The following is a 23,719-nucleotide window of genomic DNA, read 5'->3' on the forward strand; positions in this document are numbered from 1 at the left end:
TGATTATTGTTTTTCAATACTGTTTCATTTTGTTGCCTATCTTACTCTGTACACCGCCCCGAGTCCCTCGGGAGAAGGGCGGTTTATAAAAACAAACAAATAAATAAATAAATAAATAAATAAATAAATAAATAAATAAATAAATAAATAAATAAATAAATAAATAGGGGATTGGAATGCTAAAGTAGGAAGCCAAAAGATAACCAGAATAACAGGCAAGTTTGGCCTTGGAGTACAAAATGAAGCAGGGCACAGGCTGATAGAATTTTGTCAAGAGAATACGATGGTCATAGCAAAAACTCTTTTCCAACAACCCAAGAGACGGCTTTACACATGGACATCACCAGATGGTGAACACAGAAATCAGATTGACTATATGCTCTGCAGCCAAAGATGGAGAAGCTCTATACAGTCAGTAAAAACAAGACCAGGAGCTGACTGTGGCTCAGACCATGAGCTTCTCATTGCAAAGTTTAGGCTTAAACTGAAGAAAGTAGGGAAAAGCACTAGGCCACTCAGGTATGAATTAAATCATATCCCTGTTGAATATACAGTAGAGTGTGACAAATAGATTTAAGGAATTAGATCTGATAGACAGAGTGCCTGAAGAACTATGGACAGAGGTTCGCAATATTGTACAAGAGGTAGCAACCAAAACCATCCCAAAGAAAAAGAAATGCAAGAAAGCAAAATGGCTGTCTGAGGAAGCTTTTCAAATAGCTGAAGAAAGTAGGGAAGTGAAAGGCAAGGGAGAAAAAGAAAGATATGCCCAATTGAATGCAGAATTCCAGAGAATAGCTAGAAGAGATAAGAATGCCTTCTTAAATGAACAGTGCAAAGAAATAGAAGAAAACAATAGAATAGGGAGGACCAGAGATCTTTTCAAGAAAATTGGAGAGATGAAGGGAACGTTTAATGTAAAAATGGGCATGATAAAGGACCAAAATGGCAGGGACCTCACAGAGGCAGAAGAGATTAAGAAGAGGTGGCAAAATTACACAGAAGAACTATACAAGAATGAACTTAACGTCCCTGATAATCACGATGAGGTGGTCACTGGCCTCGAGCCAGACATCCTAGAATGTGAAGTGAAGTGGGCGTTAGAAAAGCTGAGCAACAACAAAGCTAGTGGAGGTGACAGTATTCCAGCTGAGCTATTCAAAATCTTAAAAGACGATGCAGTAAAAGTGCTATACTCAATTTGCCAGCAAATTTGGAAAACTCAACAGTGGCCACAGGATTGGAAAAGATCAGTTTACATTCCAATTCCAAAGAAAGGCAGTGCCAAAGAATGTTCAAACTACCACACCATTGCACTCATTTCTCATGCTAGTAAAGTTATGCTTAAAATCCTACAAGCTAGACTCCAGCAGTATGTGGATCGAGAACTACCAGAAGTACAGGCAGGATTTAGAAGAGGCAGAGGAACTAGAGATCAAATTGCCAACATACACTGTTTCATGGAGAAAGCTAGAGAGTTCCAGAAAAACATCTACTTCTGCTTCATTGACTATGCTAAAGCTTTTGATTGTGTGGATCACAACAAACTGTGGCAAGTTCTTAAAGAGATGGGCGTACCAGACCATCTTATTTGTCTCTTGAGAAACCTATATGGGGGCCAAGAAGCAACAGTGAGAACTGGACACTGAACCACTGATTGGTTCAAAATTGGGAAAGGAGTCCGGCAAGGCTGTATACTGTTGCCCTGCCTATTTAACTTATATGCAGAGCACATCATGAGAAAGGCAGGGCTAGATGAATCAAAAGTTGGAATTAGGATTGCTGGGAGAAATATCAACAACCTAAGATATGCAGATGATACCACTCTAATGGCAGAAAGTGAAGAGGAACTAAAGAGCCTCTTGTTGTGGGTGAAGAAGGAGAGTGCAAAAGTTGGGTTGAAACTTAACATTAAGAAAACCAAGATCATGGCATCCGGCCCTCTCAATTCCTGGCAAATAGATGGGGAAGAAATGGAGGTAGTGACAGATTTTATTTTCCTGGGTTATAAGATTACCGCAGAGGGGGACTGCAGCCAAGAAATTAAAAGACCCTTGCTCCTGGGGAGGAAAGCCATGGCAAATCTAGACAGCACACTAAAAAGCAGAAACATCACCCTGTCAACAAAAGTGCGTATAGTCAAGGCGTATAGTCTTCCCAGTTGCAATGTATGGCAGTGAAAGTTGGACCATAAGAAAGGCTGAGCACCAAAGAATTGAGGCCTTTGAACTATGGTGTTGGAGAAGACTCCTGTGAATCCCTTGGACTGCAAGGCAATCAAACCGGTCAGTCCTAGAGGAAATCAACCCTGACTGCTTTTTAGAAGGCCAGATCCTGAAGCTAAAACTCAAATACTTTGGCCACCTAATGAGAAGGAAGGACTCACTGGAGAAGAGCCTCATGCTGGGAAAGATTGAGGGCAAGAGGGATGACAGAGAAAGAGGTGGCTGGATGGAGTCACTGATGCAGTAGGTGTGAGCTTAAATGGACTCCAGAAGATGGTAGAGGATAGGAAGGCCTGGAGGAACATTGTCCATGGGTCGGACACGACTTCGCAGCTAACAACAACATTATGTATTTTTATGATTTTTAATTTTCATTTACTACATTGTGTTTGTTTGTATGTATGTTTGTATGTGTGTGTACAATCAAAATGACCCTTATGTAATAAGAGGGTTCTTGCACACCAAATAACCATGTCAAACTGATAAATTTTTCTCATAAACATTTTCATAAAGGGATTAACTATGTAGGACTCTGTATGAAGATGAAGCCTGTGCAAGAGATATATTCCAGCATTTTGCACAGCTGCCTTGAAGCCTTTAGTGCTGGATATACAGTTGAATTTTAGTTAAAAGAGACTCTATCCAGTTGTTGAAAGGATTATACAGAAACTTCCAATTGTGCCTCTTGTTTCTGAAGACGGTCATGGGAATTCCTTAAGGAAAGAAATTAAAATATATTTTCATAAATGACTCTGGAAATCAGGAAAAATAGCCCACTCCTCTTCTTAAAAAGCTGTAAGAAAATCTTGCATTTAATGCTGCTCCCTGCAGAAAGTATTTTAATTACTTAGAACTCTGCTTAAAACATAGGAGTGCCTCTAAGAACTTATATGAAACCATTCAGCTTAGCAGTGTATTTCGTGGGTTTTGAAACAGCTCTGCAAATCTGAATGAACAATCACAAAATTTTATATCTATTAACAAATGTCAGTGAAAATTCACAGTCATCCAGGTAGAGTGGTCTGAAAGTTTAATCATGGCACCTGGACTTCTTTTCTTTTTTGTTTTGAAATGTTTGGCTGCTTATCCAAGTAGCTTGTTCAGTCTGAGCAAGTCGGGGAAGGGTGTAATGTATTGGGCTTTGTCGTGTTAAGGGAACACCATGTGGGTTAATTGCTGGAAGGTTGCTTAAGAAGGGAAGCTGGCTAATGGCTCCCAGCTCCTCAGACAACCCGTCTCCAGTGCTGCCATTGGCTGCCTCTACGGCGGCAATAGGTTGCTTTAAACCTATTGGCCGTCACCTAGAGGCCATGGTATAAATTGCTGCATTTGCAGCCCTGTTTCTCAGTTCAGATCCTGTAAGCAATAAACAATGATCTTTGCTGAACTCACTCGCCTCGTCTCTGAAGTGGCTGGAACAGACCACTCAAGACAGCTGGTAACGTTAACAGATTTATTAGAACAGAGCGAACAATAACAGGAGCCTTTCGGCTTTTTATAGTCTGGCGCTGGTCGTCTGGTCCAATCACCGGCCGGTCTTTTTCCCGCTTCGCTTCTCCTCCAATCAGCTCAGCGGAACGCCTGACAGCTCGGCTCCTCGTGCTGGCGGCATGTGTTGCTTTGACAGCCGCGAGCTGTCATCCAGTGCGCCTGCGTAAGTCGGGAGTTTTGACAGCTGTCAAAACTCCCTCGTGCTCGGCTGTCAAACGCTTTACCTCATGGCCGGCTGTCAGCGCACTTAACCTTAAGTTATGAAACGCTTAATGAACTATACACATATAATACACCCCTTACCCTTCCCCAGGATCGTTTCCACCCCCGTGTGTTTGTTTGTTGCTTCCTTCCCATTCATAGTCCTGTAAGTAACCTGGTGGTTTCCTCAATCGGCTGGACCGTCGTGGGATAGCCTCATTTCCGAGTTCTCCTTCTTCCTGCGGTTGTTGTGGCTGGGGCTCATCGGTTGGCGGAATACTTGGTATGAAGGGGGGTAAAGGGGGTTGCTGAGATGGTGGGGGTGTGTTTTGTGGCTTGCGGATTCGTAGTTGGTCTACATGTCGCCGTAGTTGGCCATGTGTGTCTGAATGAATTAAGTATGAGATGGGTCCGGTTTGCTTTATTATGACCCCTTGAATCCATTTTTGGTTGCCTGTGTAATTTCGTGCCCAGATGATTTGGCCTGGGGTGAAGGTTCGCGGTGCGGGTAGTGGAAGTTCTTGGTCATTAGTGGTTCTATCAGGATGCAGTCTGTCTAATCTCGTTATTAGCCTCCTTCCCCATCGTAGCTCCGCTGGTGATTTTCCTGTGGTGGTGCCGGGTGTGGTGTGTTGGGCAAGGAGGAATTGGCTGAGGCGTCGGTGCCAGTTCCCTTTTATGAATTTTTTAAGTGCCTCTTTAGTTGACCTCACCATAATTTCTGCCATGCCATTGGACGATGGGTGGAAGGGCGCTGACGTCACTAGTCTAATACAGTTCCTCGAAGCGAACATCTGAAATTCACGAGAGGTGAATTGTGGCCCGTTATCTGAAACTATGACGTCTGGGAGGCCATGGGTTGCGAAAACTTTTCTAAGTGCTTGTATAGTGGAGTATGTTGTTATTTTATTTAGGGGTATCACCTCGAGCCATTTAGAAAAGCTATCTACAATTATTAAGAAATTCTGCCCATGGATTGGTCCCGCAAAATCTAGGTGGATACGGGACCATGGGTTTTTTGTTGTTTCCCATTTATGGACTGGGGCCTGGGGTGGTTCGCTTCTCGTTAATTGACAAGTATAGCATCCCCCTACGTGTTGTTCTATGTCCTTATCGATTCCTGGCCACCATACATAACTTCTGGCAAGTAGCTTCATTTTTACCATCCCCGGGTGCCCTTCGTGCAGGGTTTTTAACGTTTGCTGTATGTTTATGTGTGGTATCACCACTCTATTTCCCCATAGTAGGCAGCCTAAGTGGGAGGTTAGTTCTAGTTGTTTTGAAAAAAAAGGGCGGAACGTTTCCTCTGGGCATTTGTGTGGCCATCCTGTTGTGACCCATTGCAGGACCCTGCTGAGTGTTTTATCTTTTGCTGAGTTATCAGCAATGATTTTTGCTGTTAGGGGGAATTCTGGTAATTCATTGATAGCCAATACGTTGCCGGCGGGGGCTGGATCTGGGTCGTGGCGTTGTATAGGGAGCCTGCTTAGACAGTCTGCATGTCCTAGTTCCCTGCCTGGCTTGTATACTAATTTGTAGGAGTATGCTGATAAAAAGGTTGACCAGCGTAGGATTCTCGGAGACAATATTTGTGGGGTAGTTTTGTCCCAGGTGAATATGCCTAATAGGGGTTTGTGATCAGTGAATATAGTGAAGGGTCTGCCATACAGATAGTCATGAAATTTTTTAACCCCGGCGACGATGGCTAAAGCTTCCCTATCAATTTGAGCATAATTTCTTTCTGTTTTAGTTAGGGTCCGGGAATAAAATGCGATGGGTCTTTGAGTGTCGTCCTGGTCCAGGTGGCTCAAGACGGCTCCTATTCCGTATGGGGACGCATCGCACGCGATGCAGATAGGGGCGTCCTCCTGGAATAAGGTGATAGTGGAGCTTTTACAAATGATGGCCTTAAGTGACTGAAAACTATTCTCATGCACTTTTGCCCAGGTCCAGGGGCTTCCCTTGTCTAATAACCTATGCAGCGGCTCTGCAATGGTAGCCTTGTGGGGAAGGAAGGCGTGATAAAAATTTAATAGTCCTAAAAACGCCTGTAGTTCCTGTTTGTTTTTGGGGCTGGGGGCTGCTTGAATGGCTTCCAGTTTGTCGTCAATTTTTTGTTTGAGAGCGAAGGGAACCCTCCTGGCCCTAATTTTGATAGGTTGTATGGCGGGGTTTAAGTTAAGAGCGATGGGAGGGCCTGTATATTTACCTAAGGAACCGTCAAAAACGTCTGCATATTTTCTGCAGACGGCCTCGAGGTTTGAAGTTTGTACTGCATTGACGCCGGTAATGGCAATTCCTAAGGGGCTGAACCAGTTTAACCCTATTAGATTAGTGCGATCCCCTTGGGTGACTAATACTTCTAGAGGTCCCTTGAACTTTTTGTACTCTACCCAGACCCTAGCCTTGCCTTTAAGTTGGATCGGTGTTTTCTGGTAGTCTGCTAACTGAACCTGTGGGGTTTCTAACGGTATTGTTTTTTTTACTGCGCCTGCAGATTTCCCTAAACGTTTTTAACGAAATTAGGGTTACCGCTGAACCTGAGTCCACCTCCATGTCACAAAAAACTCCCTGTAGCTTAGTTTTAATTTTTACCTTAGGGCTCAAGTTGTGCACCTCCCCTACTGTCTCCACTAATACCTCTGGGGGCTTCCCCTTACTGGCTCGGTGGGTGATCGTACCTGGGGGGGTCGCCTCCACTTCATGCAGGTTGTCACGGGGACGGCCTCTGCAGACGGGTTTAATGTGGCCGGTCTTGCCGCAATTATGGCATTTAGCACTCCGGAACCGGCAATTTGCCCGGGCATGGTTGCCCCCACAGCTGGCGCAGGAGTTCCGTTGTTCTCTTAGAGCTGAGGTGAAGTTTCTTGGTTTGGGACGCTCATTGTTGTCACTTCGTCTATATTGCCTTCTCTCCATTCGGCGTTGTATCGCGTCGGTGTCTGTCAGATCTATGGACTCTTCGTCGCTGAAAGATGCTTCGTCCTGATGGACGCTGCCTTGAGGTTCCATTGCTGTTCGGTTGAGGGACTTCTTGTGGTTATCTTCATACGCCAAGATCTCTCGGGAGACCTCGGCGAGTGTCATCTCCGGCTTTGATGTGATTTTTTTCTTGAGGCGTTCGTCTCTCAGGCCGATGACCACTTGGTCCCGGATCCGGTCTTCTAAGTCTGGGAAGTTGCAGCTCCGCGCAGCGTGTCGGACTCCCGCGATGAAGTCGTTTGCGGCTTCATCCGGCCGCTGCCTTCGCTGAGCGAACTGTACCCGCCAGTACAGTTCTGAGCGGGCCGGCATGTAGTGCTTGCTGAGCCGGTCGACGAGTTCGGAATATGGAACCTCTCTGATCGGTACGGGGCTGAATAGCCCGACAGCAGCATCGTAGACGGGTGGACCGCTGATGTATAGAAGTGCTGCTGCTTTGGCTCTGTCATCTGTTATTTTGCTGACGAGGAGGAACCCCTCGACCTGCCCCAGATGCGACTCCCATCGCTCGGGGTGGTGAGTGTCGAATTCCCTCACTCGTCCGAAATTTGCCATGCTGTCTGGGTTCGGTGGTCCGCTTCGCTGTGGAAGTGAAAACTTCCAGTGACTCGCTCTGCCGGCCAAGGACTCTTCCTGGCCGTGACTTCAGCTCTGGAAGCGGATCCCACCTTCGTCGCCAGTGAAGTGGCTGGAACAGACCACTCAAGACAGCTGGTAACGTTAACAGATTTATTAGAACAGAGCGAACAATAACAGGAGCCTTTCGGCTTTTTATAGTCTGGCGCTGGTCGTCTGGTCCAATCACCGGCCGGTCTTTTTCCCGCTTCGCTTCTCCTCCAATCAGCTCAGCGGAACGCCTGACAGCTCGGCTCCTCGTGCTGGCGGCATGTGTTGCTTTGACAGCCGCGAGCTGTCATCCAGTGCGCCTGCGTAAGTCGGGAGTTTTGACAGCTGTCAAAACTCCCTCGTGCTCGGCTGTCAAACGCTTTACCTCATGGCCGGCTGTCAGCGCACTTAACCTTAAGTTATGAAACGCTTAATGAACTATACACATATAATACAGTCTCGTCATTGAAGCAATGAACCCAGTATCTAATACTGGCGACGAAGGTGGGATCCTGCTCCTCCAACTGAGCTGAAGAGTCACTAGGGGAGAGGCAGCGCACACCTGGCGGGGAAAGCAATTCCCCCCCTACAGTCGACTAGCACAGCCATGCTAGCAACCACACACCCAATGGACCAGTCCCTGGGCAACGGAGGAGCAGGATTCGAAGACGCCGAGCACCATCCACAAAGACCAGCAGAAATGGCCAAGGTCAGAAAGCTGGAAGAATTCAACATAACTAAGCCAGAAGGGTGGTCCTCGTACCTGTCTAGGGTCAAGAATTACCTTCAAGTGAACCAGGTCGCTGAGGACGGACTGAAGGCTGCCACGCTCCTCTGTGTGTGTGGCCCAGCAACGTTCGACATAGCGGAGAACCTGTTCGTGCCAACGCCATTGGAGTCCATATAATTTGCGGACTTGAAGAAGAAGCTCGGAGACCACTTTTAGCCCAAGCTGTTGGTAATTGCTTGGCGCTATGCATTTGAGCAGAGTCCAGCAACCAGGTGAAACTGCATCCGAGTTCATTGCGGCCTTGAGGCAGGCCACACACCTGTGCCAGTTCTCCAACATCGAGGAGAGGCTATGAGACCAGTTTGTCTGCGGTCTCCGAAACTGAGAGCTACAGCAAAAGCTCTTTGCAAAAGAGACTCTGTCATTCCCAGACACGCTGAAGGAAGTCATGGCGGACGAAGCTGCCGGCGGGGCCGTACGAGCCATGCGGCCCGCCAAAACTACACAAGGATGCCAAACACACAGAAGGATCCGAAGAAGACACAGAAGTCAACAAGCTACACAGACACCACAACCAATAGCGTCGCAGCGACAAGCAACATGGGGCAGATCCCTTACTTAGATGCCCAGGTTGTGGCGGCTGCCACCAACGCTTGGACTGTAGGTTCCTGACAGCCATGTGCCGGGCCTGCGGAAAGATGGGCCACATAGCATCTGTCTGCAGAGGTCACCAGAGGGACTGGCTATCGAATCGCCAGTCGGAAGCTCTGACCAGGAGAGGTACCGGGGCCCCGGGACCATATAGCATGGGGTTTTGCTCCAGCCACAAAAGCATTTGCCGTAACAGGGCTCGCCGTCCAATTAAGCCAAAGTATAGACTTCAGGTGAAGCTGCAAGGGGTCCCCTGCAAGATGGAGCTGGACACGGGGTCCGCCATTTCTATTATTTCCCTTGAAACATTTAATTTCGTTTGTAGTCGCAGTAAAAGATGGGCCAAGCTGAGGCCATCTGATATTGTACTAACTGATTTTCAGAATGCCAGAGTCGCAGTCAAGGGTGAGGCCACACTAGCCATTAAATTTAAGGGGTTTTGGGGGCTCCTGGATGTTGTCGTAGTAGGGGGTCAGCGAACGAGCCTGATCAGGCTTGATTGGTTTGATGCACTAGGCATCCAGGTAACTGGGATCAACCGGACACAAGTTACGAGTCTAGCGACAGTATGCGAGGAATTTGTAGATGTGTTTGATTCAGCTCTGGGGACATACACAGGCCCACCAATAGCATTTAAACTAGATCCAAACATAGTGCAAGTCAGGATTAAACCTTGTACGGTTCCATTTACTCTTAAACACAAGATAGATGCTGAACTAGATAAACCTGTTGAACAGGGTGTACTGCAGCCAGTAGATGGGGGTGATTGGGAGACCCCAATCGTAACACCACTTAAAGCCAATGGGGAGGTCAGAATCTGTGCAGATTAAAAGGTAAAGGTAAAGCTTCCCCCGCACATGCGTGCTAGTCGTTTCCAACTCTAGGGGCCAGTGCTCATCTCCGTTTCAAAGCCATAGAGCCAGCGCTTGTCCAAGGACGTCTCTGTGGACATGTGGCCGGCATGACTAGATGCCGAAGGTGCACGGAATGCTGTTACCTTCCCACTGTAGTGGTCCCTATTTTTCTACTTGCATTTTTATGTGCTTTTGAACTGCTAGGTTGGCAGAAGCTGGGACGAGTAACAGGCGCTCACTATGTTGCGCAGCACTCGGGATTCAACCCGCCAAACTGCTGACCTTCTGATCAACAAGCTCAGCGTCCTAACCCACTAAGCCAACGCGTCCCTTCTGTGCAGATTACAAATGCACAATTAACCGTGCACTCAAACAGCACGCATACCCAGTACTGGTAGTAAGCCACATCCTGGCATCTTTGCAGGGTGGCACCATTTTTGCAAAATTAGATTTGGCTCAGGCCTACCAGCAGCTCCCTGTTGATGTGGCCACATATGCGGCTCAGACTATTTTAACCCACAGGGGTGCATTTAAAATAAAGCACCTGCAATTTAGTGTAGCCCCCGGCATTTTTCAGGGCATCATGGAATGTATGCTCAAGGGCATTCCGGGGGTTTGCCCCTATTTTGATTACGTGCTCATCACCGGTGTGTCCACTGAGGTGCTAGCAAGGAGGCTCAAGGCTGCACAAAGCAGGCCTCAAGCTTAAAAAGAATAAGTGCAGTATTGAAGTTCCCTCAACTGAGTTCTTAGGGTTTCGCATTGATGCTGATGGCATCCACCATGCTGAATTGAAAGTAAAAGCCATTCAGATGGCACCCAGCCCTAAAACAAAAGGATTGCTGCAGGCATTCCTAGGCCTCCTAAATTTTGTTCCTTCCTAACAAGGCCGCAGTGGCAGAGCTGCTACACCAGCTCTTGGATAAAAATGCTACATGGAAGTGGACTAGAGTTCATGAAAAGAGTTTCCAGGAATTGAAGTCCCTTCTGTCCGTTAGTTCCACTATCACTCATTTCAAAGAGTCAAAGCCAGTTTGCTTAGCATGTGATGTTTCCCCATACAGGGTGGGTGAAGTCCTAAGTCACTTAGAGAGAGATGGAACTCAAGTTCCAATTGCTTTTTATTCAAGGACACTGTTTTCCACCGAGCGTAATTATGCTCAAATTGACAAAGAGGCTATAGTTGCTGGAGTAAAAAAATTCCACGACTATTTATATGGCAGGGACTTCACGGTCTTCAGAGACCATAAACCGCTATTGGGGTTATTCACTACAGACAGACAGACACCCCACATTTTATCCCCTAGGAGGCTTAAATGGTCCATTTTTTATCAGCTTATACCTTTAAGCTAATTCACAAACCTGGCAAGGATGTGGGCCATGCAGATGGCCTGAGCAGACTTCCACTGCCTCAAATCGAACCAGACCCGGCCGCAGCAGCCTGTGTTTTGTCCATTCAGGACTTGCCAGAGTTTCCCCTCCACACGGGGGACATTGCTGCAGAAACAGCAGCAGACAAGACCCTAAGTAGAGTGCTATCTTGGGTACACACAGGGTGGCTGGATAAAAGCCCAGGTCCTGAGTTTCAGAGCTATTTTACGAGGAGACACGAGCTCTCAGCTCACAAGGGTTGTATTCTTTGGGGGAACAGGGTCATAGTTCCCACCTCACTAAGAGACAGGGTATTGCAATCACTTCATGAAGGTCATCTGGGTATTGTTCACATGAAAGCCTTGGCAAGAAGCTATTTATGGTGGCCAGGATTAGATAAAGCCATTGAGGCCCAGGTGCATGGGTGTTATACATGCCAGCAATCAAGGCCTGAAATGCCGCACGCTCCAGTTCACAGGTGAGAGGAGACTCACACTCTCTGGTCTAGGATACATATAGACTTCGCTGGGCCCTTTCAGGGACAGCTCTTTCTTATAGTGGTCAACAGCCACTGTAAATGGCTAGAAGTTATACCAATCGCAAACATGACTACTGCTAGGACCCTCCAGGTGCTTAGGAAACTCTGCCACGCACAGGATGCCGGACGTTGTAGTGTCTGATAATGGGGCCCAATTTACTGCGGCAGAATTTCAGGCGTTTCTGAGAGCAAACCTCATTAGGCATGCGACATCGGCTCTGTTTCACCCATCTACTAATGGTCAAGCCAAACGTATTGTTCACACCACAAAGGAGTCATTGAGGCGTATAGTGACTGGGGACTGGCACCACAGACTGGCTGACTTTTTGCTCTGCCAACATTCCACACCTTGCATGGCAACAGGGAAAAGTCCAGCAGAGCTGCGCTGGGGGAGGCGCCAAATCAGAAAGCTGGATAGACTGCACCCAGACCAGGTGGCAGCTGAGGCCTCTCACCCAAAACCTGTGAGGGGGCTGCAAGTGGATGATGAGGTGTGGGCCAGGAACTATGGGCATGGGAACTTGTGGGTGCCAGGGAAGATTACTAAAACATCAGACCCTCTCTCATACGAAGTGGGCCTAGAGGGCAGGCGAGTTGTCCGCCACCATATCAATCAACTTATGAAGCGTTTTCCAGAACAGTTACAAAGTGAGGACTTCGTCACAGGTCCTTTCCACGGACTGCAAACCAGCAGCCAGGCCGAGCAATCCATTGGCTCTGAGGGTCCAAGCAGCCAGAGCAACAGGGAGGTGGCCGGAGGGGAAGAAAGCCCAGGAGTGCAACGTGGGTCCCCTGACAGAGAAAGCCAACCAGAACACTACAGCCGCTGTGCTAACTCTGCCGAGCAAACTGACTCTGGGGTGGGCCAACCTGCAAGGGCCAGCCAAAGATTTCCGAGTCAACCAGACTCACTTGAACTTAAAGACACTGATCTACCCAGCCCGGCAGGCAAGCTGGTAGGCCAGGAAGTGCCTGGGGCCCACAGGCATTCCACAAGGGTTCACAAACCACCTGCATATCTACAAGATTTTATTCTGAAATAATGAAGCTATAATGTGTCTGTATCATTATTGTGCTGCTAGCTAGGAAACATCTGTATTAGCCAGGATGGAAACATGTAAATGCACATTATTGTTGTACCTTTGTAAATTTGTATTGCTCAAATCATTTTCCTTTTGTTGTTATAATGTTTGTACATTCTAGGGGGGAGGGGTGTAATGTATTGGGCTTTGCCTTGTTAAGGGAACACAACGTGGATTAATTGCTTGGAGGTTGCTTAAGCAGGGAAGCTGGTTAATGGCTCCCAGCTTCTCAGACAACCCGTCTCCAGCACAGCCATTGGCTGCCTCTAGGGCAGCTATAGGTTGCTTTAAACCTATTGGCCGCCGTCTAGATGCCATGGTAAAAATTGCTGCATCTGCAGCCCTGTTTCTTAGTTCAGATCCTGCAAGCAATAAACGATCTTTGCTGAACTCACTTGCCTCGTCTCGTCATTGAAGCAACAAACCCAGTATCTAATAAAGGGGACCCCATATATGTCCTCCAGGGTAGTCAGGGGAGTAGGTAGAGAGTCATTAATGGTCATTACTCAAAAATCTTTCTCTTAGATGGGTCCTAATGAGCTTATTCAGATTAGGTGAGAAATGAAAACTCCCTGGAGGATATATAGTATATGAGGTCCCCCCGCCCAACCAACCAACTTGAAGCTACTTGGATAAGCAGCCAAATGTTTTAAATGGAAAAAAAAGAGACCAGTTGCCATGACTCAACTTCTACACATCCATTAACAACAACAAAAAAGATTTTCTTGTAATAATCCTTCCAGGATTCATAAATATAACAGAATAACATAAATAAGATTGTTGGAAGGGACCTTGGAGGTTTTCTAGTCCAACCCCTTGTTCAGATATCAGGTAAATCTCACTTTTAAAATATTTCCATAGACACTGAAAAACATCAGCGTACACATGAGACTTATCTGAGCAACTAATCACATTTTTGTGTTATCTCAACAAATTTTGGTAAAGAATGGTACTTATTAATCATTTACCTCCATCATTGTTCTGTAAGGCCTCTTCAGATCCACCATGTGCAGATTTCCCAAAATGGGTATGGTCCTGGGTCCTGGGGGGAGATTGGGGCGGCTGTTATCCCAGGAACTGCCCTTTTTCAAAAGGAACATAACTGCAAGAATAAAGAGTAATAATATTACAATTGCTCCAGTCCAATCCATTTCCTTTCAGCAATCAGTTTTCAGTAACAATCACAATGAACTCTGCAAACTGAAGTGATACAAGCATGTATTTCAAGGGACTGAATTAGGCGTAGACCATCTACTCTTTCAACTGAATCCTCGGCATGCCCTGTATAAAAAGGGACCGCCTCCTTTCCCTTGTTTTGTCTCTCTCTCCTCCCCTGGAGTTTGACCTGAGCTGCATGGACAGGATCTGTGAAACCTTTGCAAACAAATTTAAACTTGTTTGAACTGTGCAACAATCCAACATTTAGGTCAGATGTTAACAATATTGTATACAGATTTCATGTACAGTAGAAACCTTTTGGGAAAAGTGTACAGTAGAAATGCCACCTTTGTTTAAGTATCCGCCAATTTTTCTTCTAATTTCTTTATAAGTGTAGCCTTGTTCACTTAATAATACTATTTTACATGATTTTCTGGGCAACCAGTCAACTCTTTCCACCATTACTTTAATTTTATTACGTTTTACAAGCTCACTAAATGAAAGAACACAAACCCAAACAACTTTATAGTGATCACATAATACATGTACAAATGTCCTCCTCTCAGCTTCAATACATGACATCAATAACTGAATCCTACTGTGATCTGATTGGCTCATTGCCAAAACAAGATGACAACTGATTGGCTCTCCAAACACTCATGCTCATTGGCTATAATCAGATGAAGGAAAGCTACCTGATATCAACCTAAGCAAGTTGTGCTTCCTTTTTCTGGTTATTTGGCTATAACTTTTCATAGAATACAGTACAGATAATTGAACAAACTTTGCTACATTACATTATTGATTAAATTATTTTCACCATATTAGTAAATTAGTTTCCATCCGTTGCTTCTTGTCCTGCGTTTGGGCGCTTTGGAAAATAGCTTGACTCCCTTTTGTGGCAACCCCTGAGATATTGGAACACTGCTATCATGTCCCCCCTTGCCCTTCTCTTCATTAAACTAGACATACCCAATTTCAGCAGCCGTTCCTTATATGTTTTAGTCTCCAGTCCCCTAATCATCTTTGTTGCTCTTCTCTGTACTCTTTCTAGAGTCTCAACATATTTTTTACATCGTGGTGATCAAAACTGGATGCAGTATTCCAAGTGTGGCCTTATACCAAGGCACATCCATATTTGGACTGAGAGACCCTTGTTCCACATGTGTGCTCTCAGGTTCAACTTATGGTCATTCACTCACACACTCACTGCCCTGAAAAATTGCCACACTCAAATTACTTTCAACTGAACACTGAGGCACAAAGGATTCTTTATAATGCAAAGAGACCCAGTCAATTTAAAATAAGCAACTTTACTGATGACAAATTATATCTGTGTAGGGCGAAAACACAACCCTGGAAAAAGCCCCGTTTATAACAAAAGTCTTCTAAGACATAGAAAAGCCAAATAAAATTGCACAAGCAGCAAAAGGTAAAAAGTAAATAGATAAATAGCCTCCAGCACACTGGCCCGAACTTTAGCCTAAAGAAAAAGCAACAATGTTGCAATCAGAGGTCTGAGTGGCTCTAGGTGTTGTGAAAGCAAAAACAATGAATGCAGCCTGTTAATTTACAGAAATAGCTTTCCAGAGGCTTTAGGCCTATACCATTTTGGGCAAGTGGCTGTCCAGTCTCGTCTTGAAAGCCTCCAGTGATGAAACACCCACAACTTCTGAAGACAAGCCATTCCACAGCTTGATTGTTCTGTCAGGAAATTTTTCCTTAGTTCTAGCTTATTTTTCTCCTTGATTAGTTTCCATCCATTGCTTCTTATCTGATTACATTAAAAATAGGTTGACCCCCCTCTTCTTTCTGGCAGCCTCTCAAATATTGGAATACTGCTATCATGTCTCCCTTAGTCCTTCTTTTCACTAGACTAGACATACCTAATTTCTGCAACTGTTCTTCATATGTTTTAGCCAGTGCTTTTTTTCTTAAAAAAAAAAGGTGCCGGAACTCTCATCTTGGCAGGCACAGGAGGCGGGGGGGTGTGGGGGGCGGTGCTGCTGCAGTCACAGGTGCGAAGGGTGTTGGCGGTGGACTCCCCTCCCTGGGGCCGGAGTCGCCGTGGCTGGTGCTGTGGGAGCAGCAGAGCCCACTCTATATGGCAGGGCTGTGCAATGCGGGCAGCGGAGGCAGTGTGGGCCAGGCGATGTTTTAATCTTATGATTTTAAAAATAATTGAACAAACTTTGCTACATTACATTATTGATTAAATTATTTTTCACCATACAGTTAAGAATTCCAACAAATGGACTTAAATTAAGCAATACTGGGTCCCAAGAACGAAAGAGACGTGTCTTCTTGAGTAATTATATAGTTAATTATTGAGCCAACATTTTCACATTGGCTGAAAGATAAAGAATTTTCCATAACTTTGTGAGTAGGAAAAAAGGGTATTTTCTGTTTTTTGCATAATCTCTTATTTGGCCACAAAGGTTTCTTTGACAAACTTTCTCCCTTCTTGTGGCACTGGGGTCTCAATGGCCTATCTGAATGGGAGGAGTGGGAGATAGGTTGTAGGTGAGAGCTGCCACACAGTTAAAACCCTTCGTTTAAATTGGCATCACACTTGGCATTACACAGTGTTGGCACAAAATTGGGGGCGATGTATGCAAATGTTCATATATGACTGCCACTAGTTCCTTTTCATTTCCTCAAATTTATATGCTGAAAAAACATGTTTGTTTGTTGCTCCTTCTTTCTCTCCCTCCCTCTTTTCCTGGCCATTAACTTTGGGGCTAATGCATAATTTGGTGGTCTTGGATCCACAACTTCATAATATTTGAACTTTGTTCAGAATAATAATAATAATAATAATAATAATAATAATAATAATAATAATAATAATAATAATAATAATAATAATAATAATAATAATAATAATAATAATGATGATGATGATGATGATGATGATGATGATGATGATGTTAAGGGACCTTGGAGGTCATCTAGTCCAAGCCCCTGCTCAGGCAGGAAACCCTATACTATTTCAGACAAATGGCTGTCCAGTCTCTTCTTAAAAACTTCCAGTGTTGGAGCATTCACAGTTTCTGGAGGCAGGTTGTTACACTGGTTAATTGTTCTGTCAGGAGGTTTCTGCTGAGTTTTAGGTTGCTTCTCTCCTTGATTAGTTTCCATCCGTTGCTTCTTGTCCTGCGTTTGGGCGCTTTGGAAAATAGCTTGACTCCCTTTTGTGGCAACCCCTGTGATATTGGAACACTGCTATCATGTCCCCCCTTGTCCTTGTCTTCATTAAACTAGACATACCCAATTTCAGCAGCCGTTCCTTATATGTTTTCGCCTCCAGCCCCTAATCATCTTTGTTGCTCTTCTCTGTACCCTTTCTAGAGTCTCGACATATTTTTTACATCGTGGTGATCAAAACTGGATGCAGTATTCCAAGTGTGGCCTTATACCAAGGCACATCCATATTTGGACTGAGAGACCCTTGTTCCACATGTGTGCTCTCAGGTTCAACTTATGGTCATTCACTCACACACTCACTGCCCTGAAAAATTGCCACACTCAAATTACTTTCAACTGAACACTGAGGCACAAAGGATTCTTTATAATGCAAAGAGACCCAGTCAATTTAAAATAAGCAACTTTACTGATGACAAATTATATCTGTGTAGGGCGAAAACACAACCCTGGAAAAAGCCCCGTTTATAACAAAGGTCTTCTAAGACATAGAAAAGCCAAATAAAATTGCACAAGCAGCAAAAGGTAAAAAGTAAATAGATAAATAGTCTCCAGCACACTGGCCCGAACTTTAGCCTAAAGAAAAAGCAACAATGTTGCAATCAGAGGTCTGAGTGGCTCTAGGTGTTGTGAAAGCAAAAACAATGAATGCAGCCTGTTAATTTACAGAAATAGCTTTCCAGAGGCTTTAGGCCTATACCATTTTGGGCAAGTGGCTGTCCAGTCTCGTCTTGAAAGCCTCCAGTGATGAAACACCCACAACTTCTGAAGACAAGCCATTCCACAGCTTGATTGTTCTGTCAGGAAATTTTTCCTTAGTTCTAGCTTATTTTTCTCCTTGATTAGTTTCCATCCATTGCTTCTTATCTGATTACATTAAAAATAGGTTGACCCCCCTCTTCTTTCTGGCAGCCTCTCAAATATTGGAATACTGCTATCATGTCTCCCTTAGTCCTTCTTTTCACTAGACTAGACATACCTAATTTCTGCAACTGTTCTTCATATGTTTTAGCCAGTGCTTTTTTTCTAAAAAAAAAAGGTGCCGGAACTCTCATCTTGGCAGGCACAGGAGGCGGGGGGTGGGGGGGTGGGGGGCGGTGCTGCTGCAGTCACAGGTGCGAAGGGTGTTGGCGGTGGACTCCCCTCCCTGGGGCCGGAGTCGCCGTGGCTGGTGCTGTGGGAGCAGCAGAGCCCACTCTATATGGCAGGGCTGCGCAATGCGGGCAGCGGAGGCGGTGTGGGCCAGGCGATGTTTTAATCTTATGATTTTAAAAAGATATTTTTTCTATTGTAAGTTTCCCCAAACCTCGCCATGTGGATTGCATACAAATATTATATAATTTGTAAATAAAGGTAGAACATATGTTAAATATACATCAAATGATAATATGCTTCCCTACAAAGTCAATTTTTGCTCAATGACAGACCAAGGAGTTAACTCGGAGAGGCAAGAGGAAAATCTAGAAGATCTCTTCAACATCTTCAACATCAACACAAGCTGACTTTGTAATAATGCCGCTTGGGGGGTGTGTGAAAGCCCTAACAAGCAGGCATATACATAGAATGAAGGCTACTGCTAAGCTTGTAAGCCGCCCTGAGTCTTCGGAGAAGGGCGGGATATAAATGTAATAAAAATAAAAAAAAATCTTCATCAACAATCTGGATGAGGGGATAGATGGGGAACTCATCAAATTTGCAGACAACACCAAGCTGGCAGGAATAGCCAATACTCCAGAAGATAGGCTTAAGATACAGGAGGATCTGGACAGACTCAAACACTGGGCACTATCTAACAAAATGAAATTCAATTGTGAAAAAAGTAAGGTTCTACATTTAGGCAGGAAAAATCAAATGTACAGGTATAGTATAGGTGGTACCTTGCTCAATAGTAGTAACTGTGAGAGAGATCTCGGAGTCCTAGTGGACAATCACTTAAATATGAGCCAGCAGTGTGCTGCAGCTGCCAAAAAAGCCAACACAGTGCTAGGCTGCATTAACAGAGGGATAGAATCAAGATCATGTGAAGTATTAATACTACTTTACAAGGCCTTGGTAAGGCCATACCTGGAATACTGCATCCAGTTTTGATGTAAAAAAGATGTCAAGACTCTAGAAAGAGTACAGAGAAGAGCAACAAAGATGATTGGGGGACTGGAGGCTAAAACATATAGGGAACGGTTGCTGGAATTGGGAATGTGTAGTTTAATGAAGAGAAGGGTGAAGGGTGACATGATAGCAGTGTTCCAATATCTCAGGGGCTGCCACAAAGAAGAGGGAGTCAAGCTATTCTCCAAAGCACCTGAAAGCAGGACAAGAAGCAATGGATGGAAACTAGTCAAGGAGAGAAGCAACCTAGAACTAAGGAGAAATTTCCTGACAGTTAGAACAACTAACCAGTAGAACAACCTGCCTCCAGAAGCGGTGAATGCTCCAACACTGGATGTTTTTAAGAAGAGACTGGCCAGCCATTTGTCTGAAATGGTATAGGGTTTCCTGCCTGAGCAGGGGGTTCGACTAGATGACCTCCAAGGTCCCTTCCAACATTATTATTATTATTATTATTATTATTATTATTATTATTATTATTATTATTATTATTATTATTATTATTATTATTATTATTATTATTATTATTATTATTATTATTATCTTGTAGAAAGTAAAGGCCCACACTGATAAATTAAAAATCTTTGTGGTCTGCAAACGAATGCTGGTGGGCTAATCAATGATTTGGTGACTAGAGGAGCATCTACAGTGTTGGAGCTTGTGGTTATGGTAAGCGATGGAGGCACTAGGCAACATGACTTTCAGGGCAGTGGTGGTGATTTTATTACTTAAAAAAAAAGTCTGTGCTCTGTCCAAGGCTGCTTGGTAGGCTGCATGTACAGGCCTGGTCTAGAATTTATTTTGGAGCATTCAACTATCTAGAGCAGGCATGTCAAACTCATTTTGTTTGAGGCAACTTTTTATAAAAAATTGCCATTAATTTGTTTTAATAAAATAATTTAAATCAATTTTTCACTTGATTTCAAATTAAATGAATGAGAATTTTTTTTAGTACAATTGCCAAATGCAATAAACTGGTTTTAGGTATATGTTACTGGAAGGAAAAAGCAATCCCTGTTGCGTTACTGATCCCAGAGAAACATTTGCATGTATGCAGGTATCCTTAGGGTGCTATAGTTATGGATGAGAAATATTGGTTGCAAAGTTGGCATTTCTGGATGTAATACAGATATTTTAGACTTAGTTTTGTTTCTTTGCATGTTTGATATTTTTAAAAAGGCATATGCTACTGACTATGCTTATGTACATATGTAACATGATCACTGCTAGTCCAAAATTTTACTATACAGATACTACCCCCAGAAATTATTTTAGCCTTTTTAATAAATGTTGTTATTGATGTTAAGCTCACCAGGGAAAACATCATATATTGTTATGTATATACTAGGTTAATTATTTAAAGACTGAAGTGCAACATAACTAGATTCTGAATAATCTATTTTTCAAAACACACAACAGTCCAAACAGTAAAAGTAAAGTCTAAATTAAGAATATTTCATTCTTAAGAATTGTTTAGATTCAAAATAGTTTTCAAGAGTGTACAAAAGATACTATTTTTTTCTAGAATCAGCTAAATTAGACATATTACATTGAGAAAAATGTTTCTCATTTCTTTCCTGTTACCTTTGATTTCATTGCAGACATGTTAACATAAGAAATAGATTATTTTGTTATCTAATTTTACCTTCCAAAAGACAGAAGCAGATGAAAAATGTGAGGTTCTTTCCTGTTGGCTTTTCTCAATTAGCTGTTTTAGATTATAAAAGTTTAGTTCCTAAAGAAGTAATCCTGTAAATAATTTTAATGTCCTCCTCTAATGCAGGCTCTTTTATGACTCAAGGACTTCAACTCCCAGAATTCCTGAGCCAGCATGGCTCAGCTTGGAAACCTCTCCCTTTCCTCTCAGCATGGCTGGCTCAGGATTTCTGGGAGTTGAAGTCCACGAGTCATAAAAAAGAGCCAAGATTGCTAGCCCTGCAATAGGCTTAGGAAAACTAATAAGGGAGCTGGGTTGTGGTGTTTTTTTTTGCAAAAAAAAAAAGGTTCTGGAATGCCGTTCTGAGCGTTCTATGAGAAAAAAAGCCCTGGTTTTAGCCTCCACTCTCCTAATCATCTTTGTTGCTCTTTTCTGCACTCTTTCCAGAGTCTCAACATCTTTTTTGTATTGCGGTGACCAAAACTGGATGTAGTATTCCAAGTGTGGTCTTACCAAGACCTTAGCAAGCAGTACTAACACTTAACGTGATTTTGATTCTATCCCTTTGTTAATGTAGTCTAGGTCTAAGGACCTGCCTCAACTAGTGCTCCCAAGAAAGCAGAACACTTGAAACTGGAATTGTTTCAACAGGAACTTTTATTGAGAGTTAGTGATAGCAATAGAGCAAGGCAGTATCTAAATTCTTTTTTTTAATAAATTTTTACTGATTTTCTAATATCACATTTAAATGTTTGAAAAGCAACATGGCATTTGAGTACAATAATTCTATTACACATAGATATCATTAGTACAGATCTCAAATTATTACAATCACCATTTCTTCTCTTTCTTCCTTAATATCTTCTGTCTCATATTTAAACTAATACAATTCTTGTTTTATCAATCAAATGGAAAATAACTTTCTAACATTTATCAGTAATTTTTAGTTTATATATATCTTAGTTATTTTAACTTTCAATTTTTAGACAATCAAGGACCTAGTCATTTTTTCTCATTTTTAATTTTCCATTAATATTTGATTTTAACGTTTAATAATTATCATTTCCAAATTTTAAATGAACCCAACTCCTTTGTCACAATTTCTCCCAAAGTTTGATATTCAGGATACACATCTTATCTATATAAGTTCTTACTATCTCCATCAACAAGTTAGTGATGCAATATAATATTCTTATTTTCTAATAATTCTCAAGTATCTTAACATCTTAAATTTAATGACCAAAATTTCTTTTATTTCCACATGTAATACTTCCTCTCTCTTCCTGTTTATATCTACTATCTCATATTTAAAACTAATATTTTCCCCTTACTACTACATAAACACATATTTATTACTTTCATCAATAAAGTTTTAACATATACATCTTGATCATCTTTACATAACCCTTATGCACAAATCAGTATTCCAGTTAACCTGTTAATATTTTAGCTTCTGAGTTTTACATAACCAAAATTTTCTTTGTCTCAACTCATAACAGCATCTTATATTCAAAGTACACAACTTATCCATTTAAGTATATTCTATTTTAAGACATTAAAAACATTTTTATTGCTTTCATCAATAAGGTTTTAGCTTATATGTGTCTTAATCACCTTTACAGGACCTTTATACACTGATCAATATTCAAATTCAATTGTTAGTATTTATACTTCTACGTTTTACTTAATCAAAGTTTTCTTTATTTCAACCCATAACAATAACTTGTATTCAAAGTACACATCTTGTCTGCTTAAATATAATCTATTTTAAGTTCTCATAATACCCATCTTATCTATTTAAGTATATTCTATTTTAAATCTCATCTATAAATCAAAACCCCATTCTTTTTCAGTCTTATTCTGGCTTTCTTTCTTTGCCAAATCATCTTCCATGTCCTTGCTTTTGGGTCATCCAGCAGATCTCCTTGGATTGTTGTATCTATTATTTGGCATTGGGAAAGCCATCAAGTCGCCATTTTGTTAAGAGGAGTAGCTGATCCAGCAGGTCTTCTCCTTGGTTTTCCATTTTGACCTATTTGTCTTGACCTGTTTATCTTCTCTTCTGTCTGTTTTCCTTTTATATCCTCAGACTCCTTCTGTTTTATGTAGGAAATCTTTACCTCTTTCCCTTTTGTCAATTTCTCTTCTATATTTTCTGTTGTATGTATTTGTTGAGCAGTTGAGTCTTCTGTCTTGATATTTAATTGTTCCATTTTTTTCTGTAGTATCCTGCATAGATGATTCTATAATTATAGTCATAGTTTGCTTTTGCATGTCTGTGCTGTCTTCTGGTTTTTTTCTATAGCTTCTTATTTCATCACCAGCTTTGAGTAAGGTTTGAATAATCTCTTTCAACAAACAAAGAGTTTGATTCTTCTCTTCTTTTGTGAGGAAAATCCATTCCTGATCTTCTTCTGTAATAGTATACTTAAACTAAAAGGCTTTACATTAAAAAAATCCACTAAGCGCAGCTGAGTTTCTGAAGGTTACAGGTGTCTTATCTTTTTTCTGGGCTGTCAGCCAGGTCTCTTTGGCACAATAACAGATTGCGATATCAGGTTTAGCCACAAGATGTCTCTCCAAAGTTATTTTGATCTTTTCTGTTTTTTCTTCTATGTTAAAAGAAAAAACCCAGATCTTCAATAAAAATGAAGAAAGATTGAAGAAAAATAGGAAATAGAGAATAAAGAGTCTTTTAATCCACCAATTTTAGGAAATAGATTCCCAGTTAGGATCCAATTATTGTTTTAACGTTTTAAACACCACTGCTGTGTCTGGAGGGAGGGCTGAAACCCCACTTCACAGTGGGGGAAAGTACTTTAGCAGCTTGAATAGGTACAAAAAAGCAATTAGGATTTAAGAG

The 23,719-nt window shown here is 42.8% G+C and overlaps 1 protein-coding gene across 1 annotated transcript in view; it reads right to left on the reverse strand.

The window, feature by feature from the left end:
* The window catches only part of LOC308676662 (uncharacterized protein), a gene marked incomplete at its 3' end in the record, with an annotated part of 269,324 nt that overhangs the window by 48,471 nt on the left and 197,134 nt on the right, over window positions 1–23,719 (reverse strand). The window contains exon 10 of the mRNA XM_081342650.1: window positions 13,700–13,833. Coding sequence (XP_081198776.1) covers window positions 13,700–13,833 — 134 coding nt within the window. The remainder of the gene's footprint in view (window positions 1–13,699; window positions 13,834–23,719) is intronic.

Source organism: Vipera berus, assembly GCF_964194415.1.
Source record: "Vipera berus genome assembly, chromosome: 1".
In the NCBI taxonomy this organism is placed as follows: Eukaryota; Metazoa; Chordata; class Lepidosauria; order Squamata; family Viperidae; genus Vipera; species Vipera berus.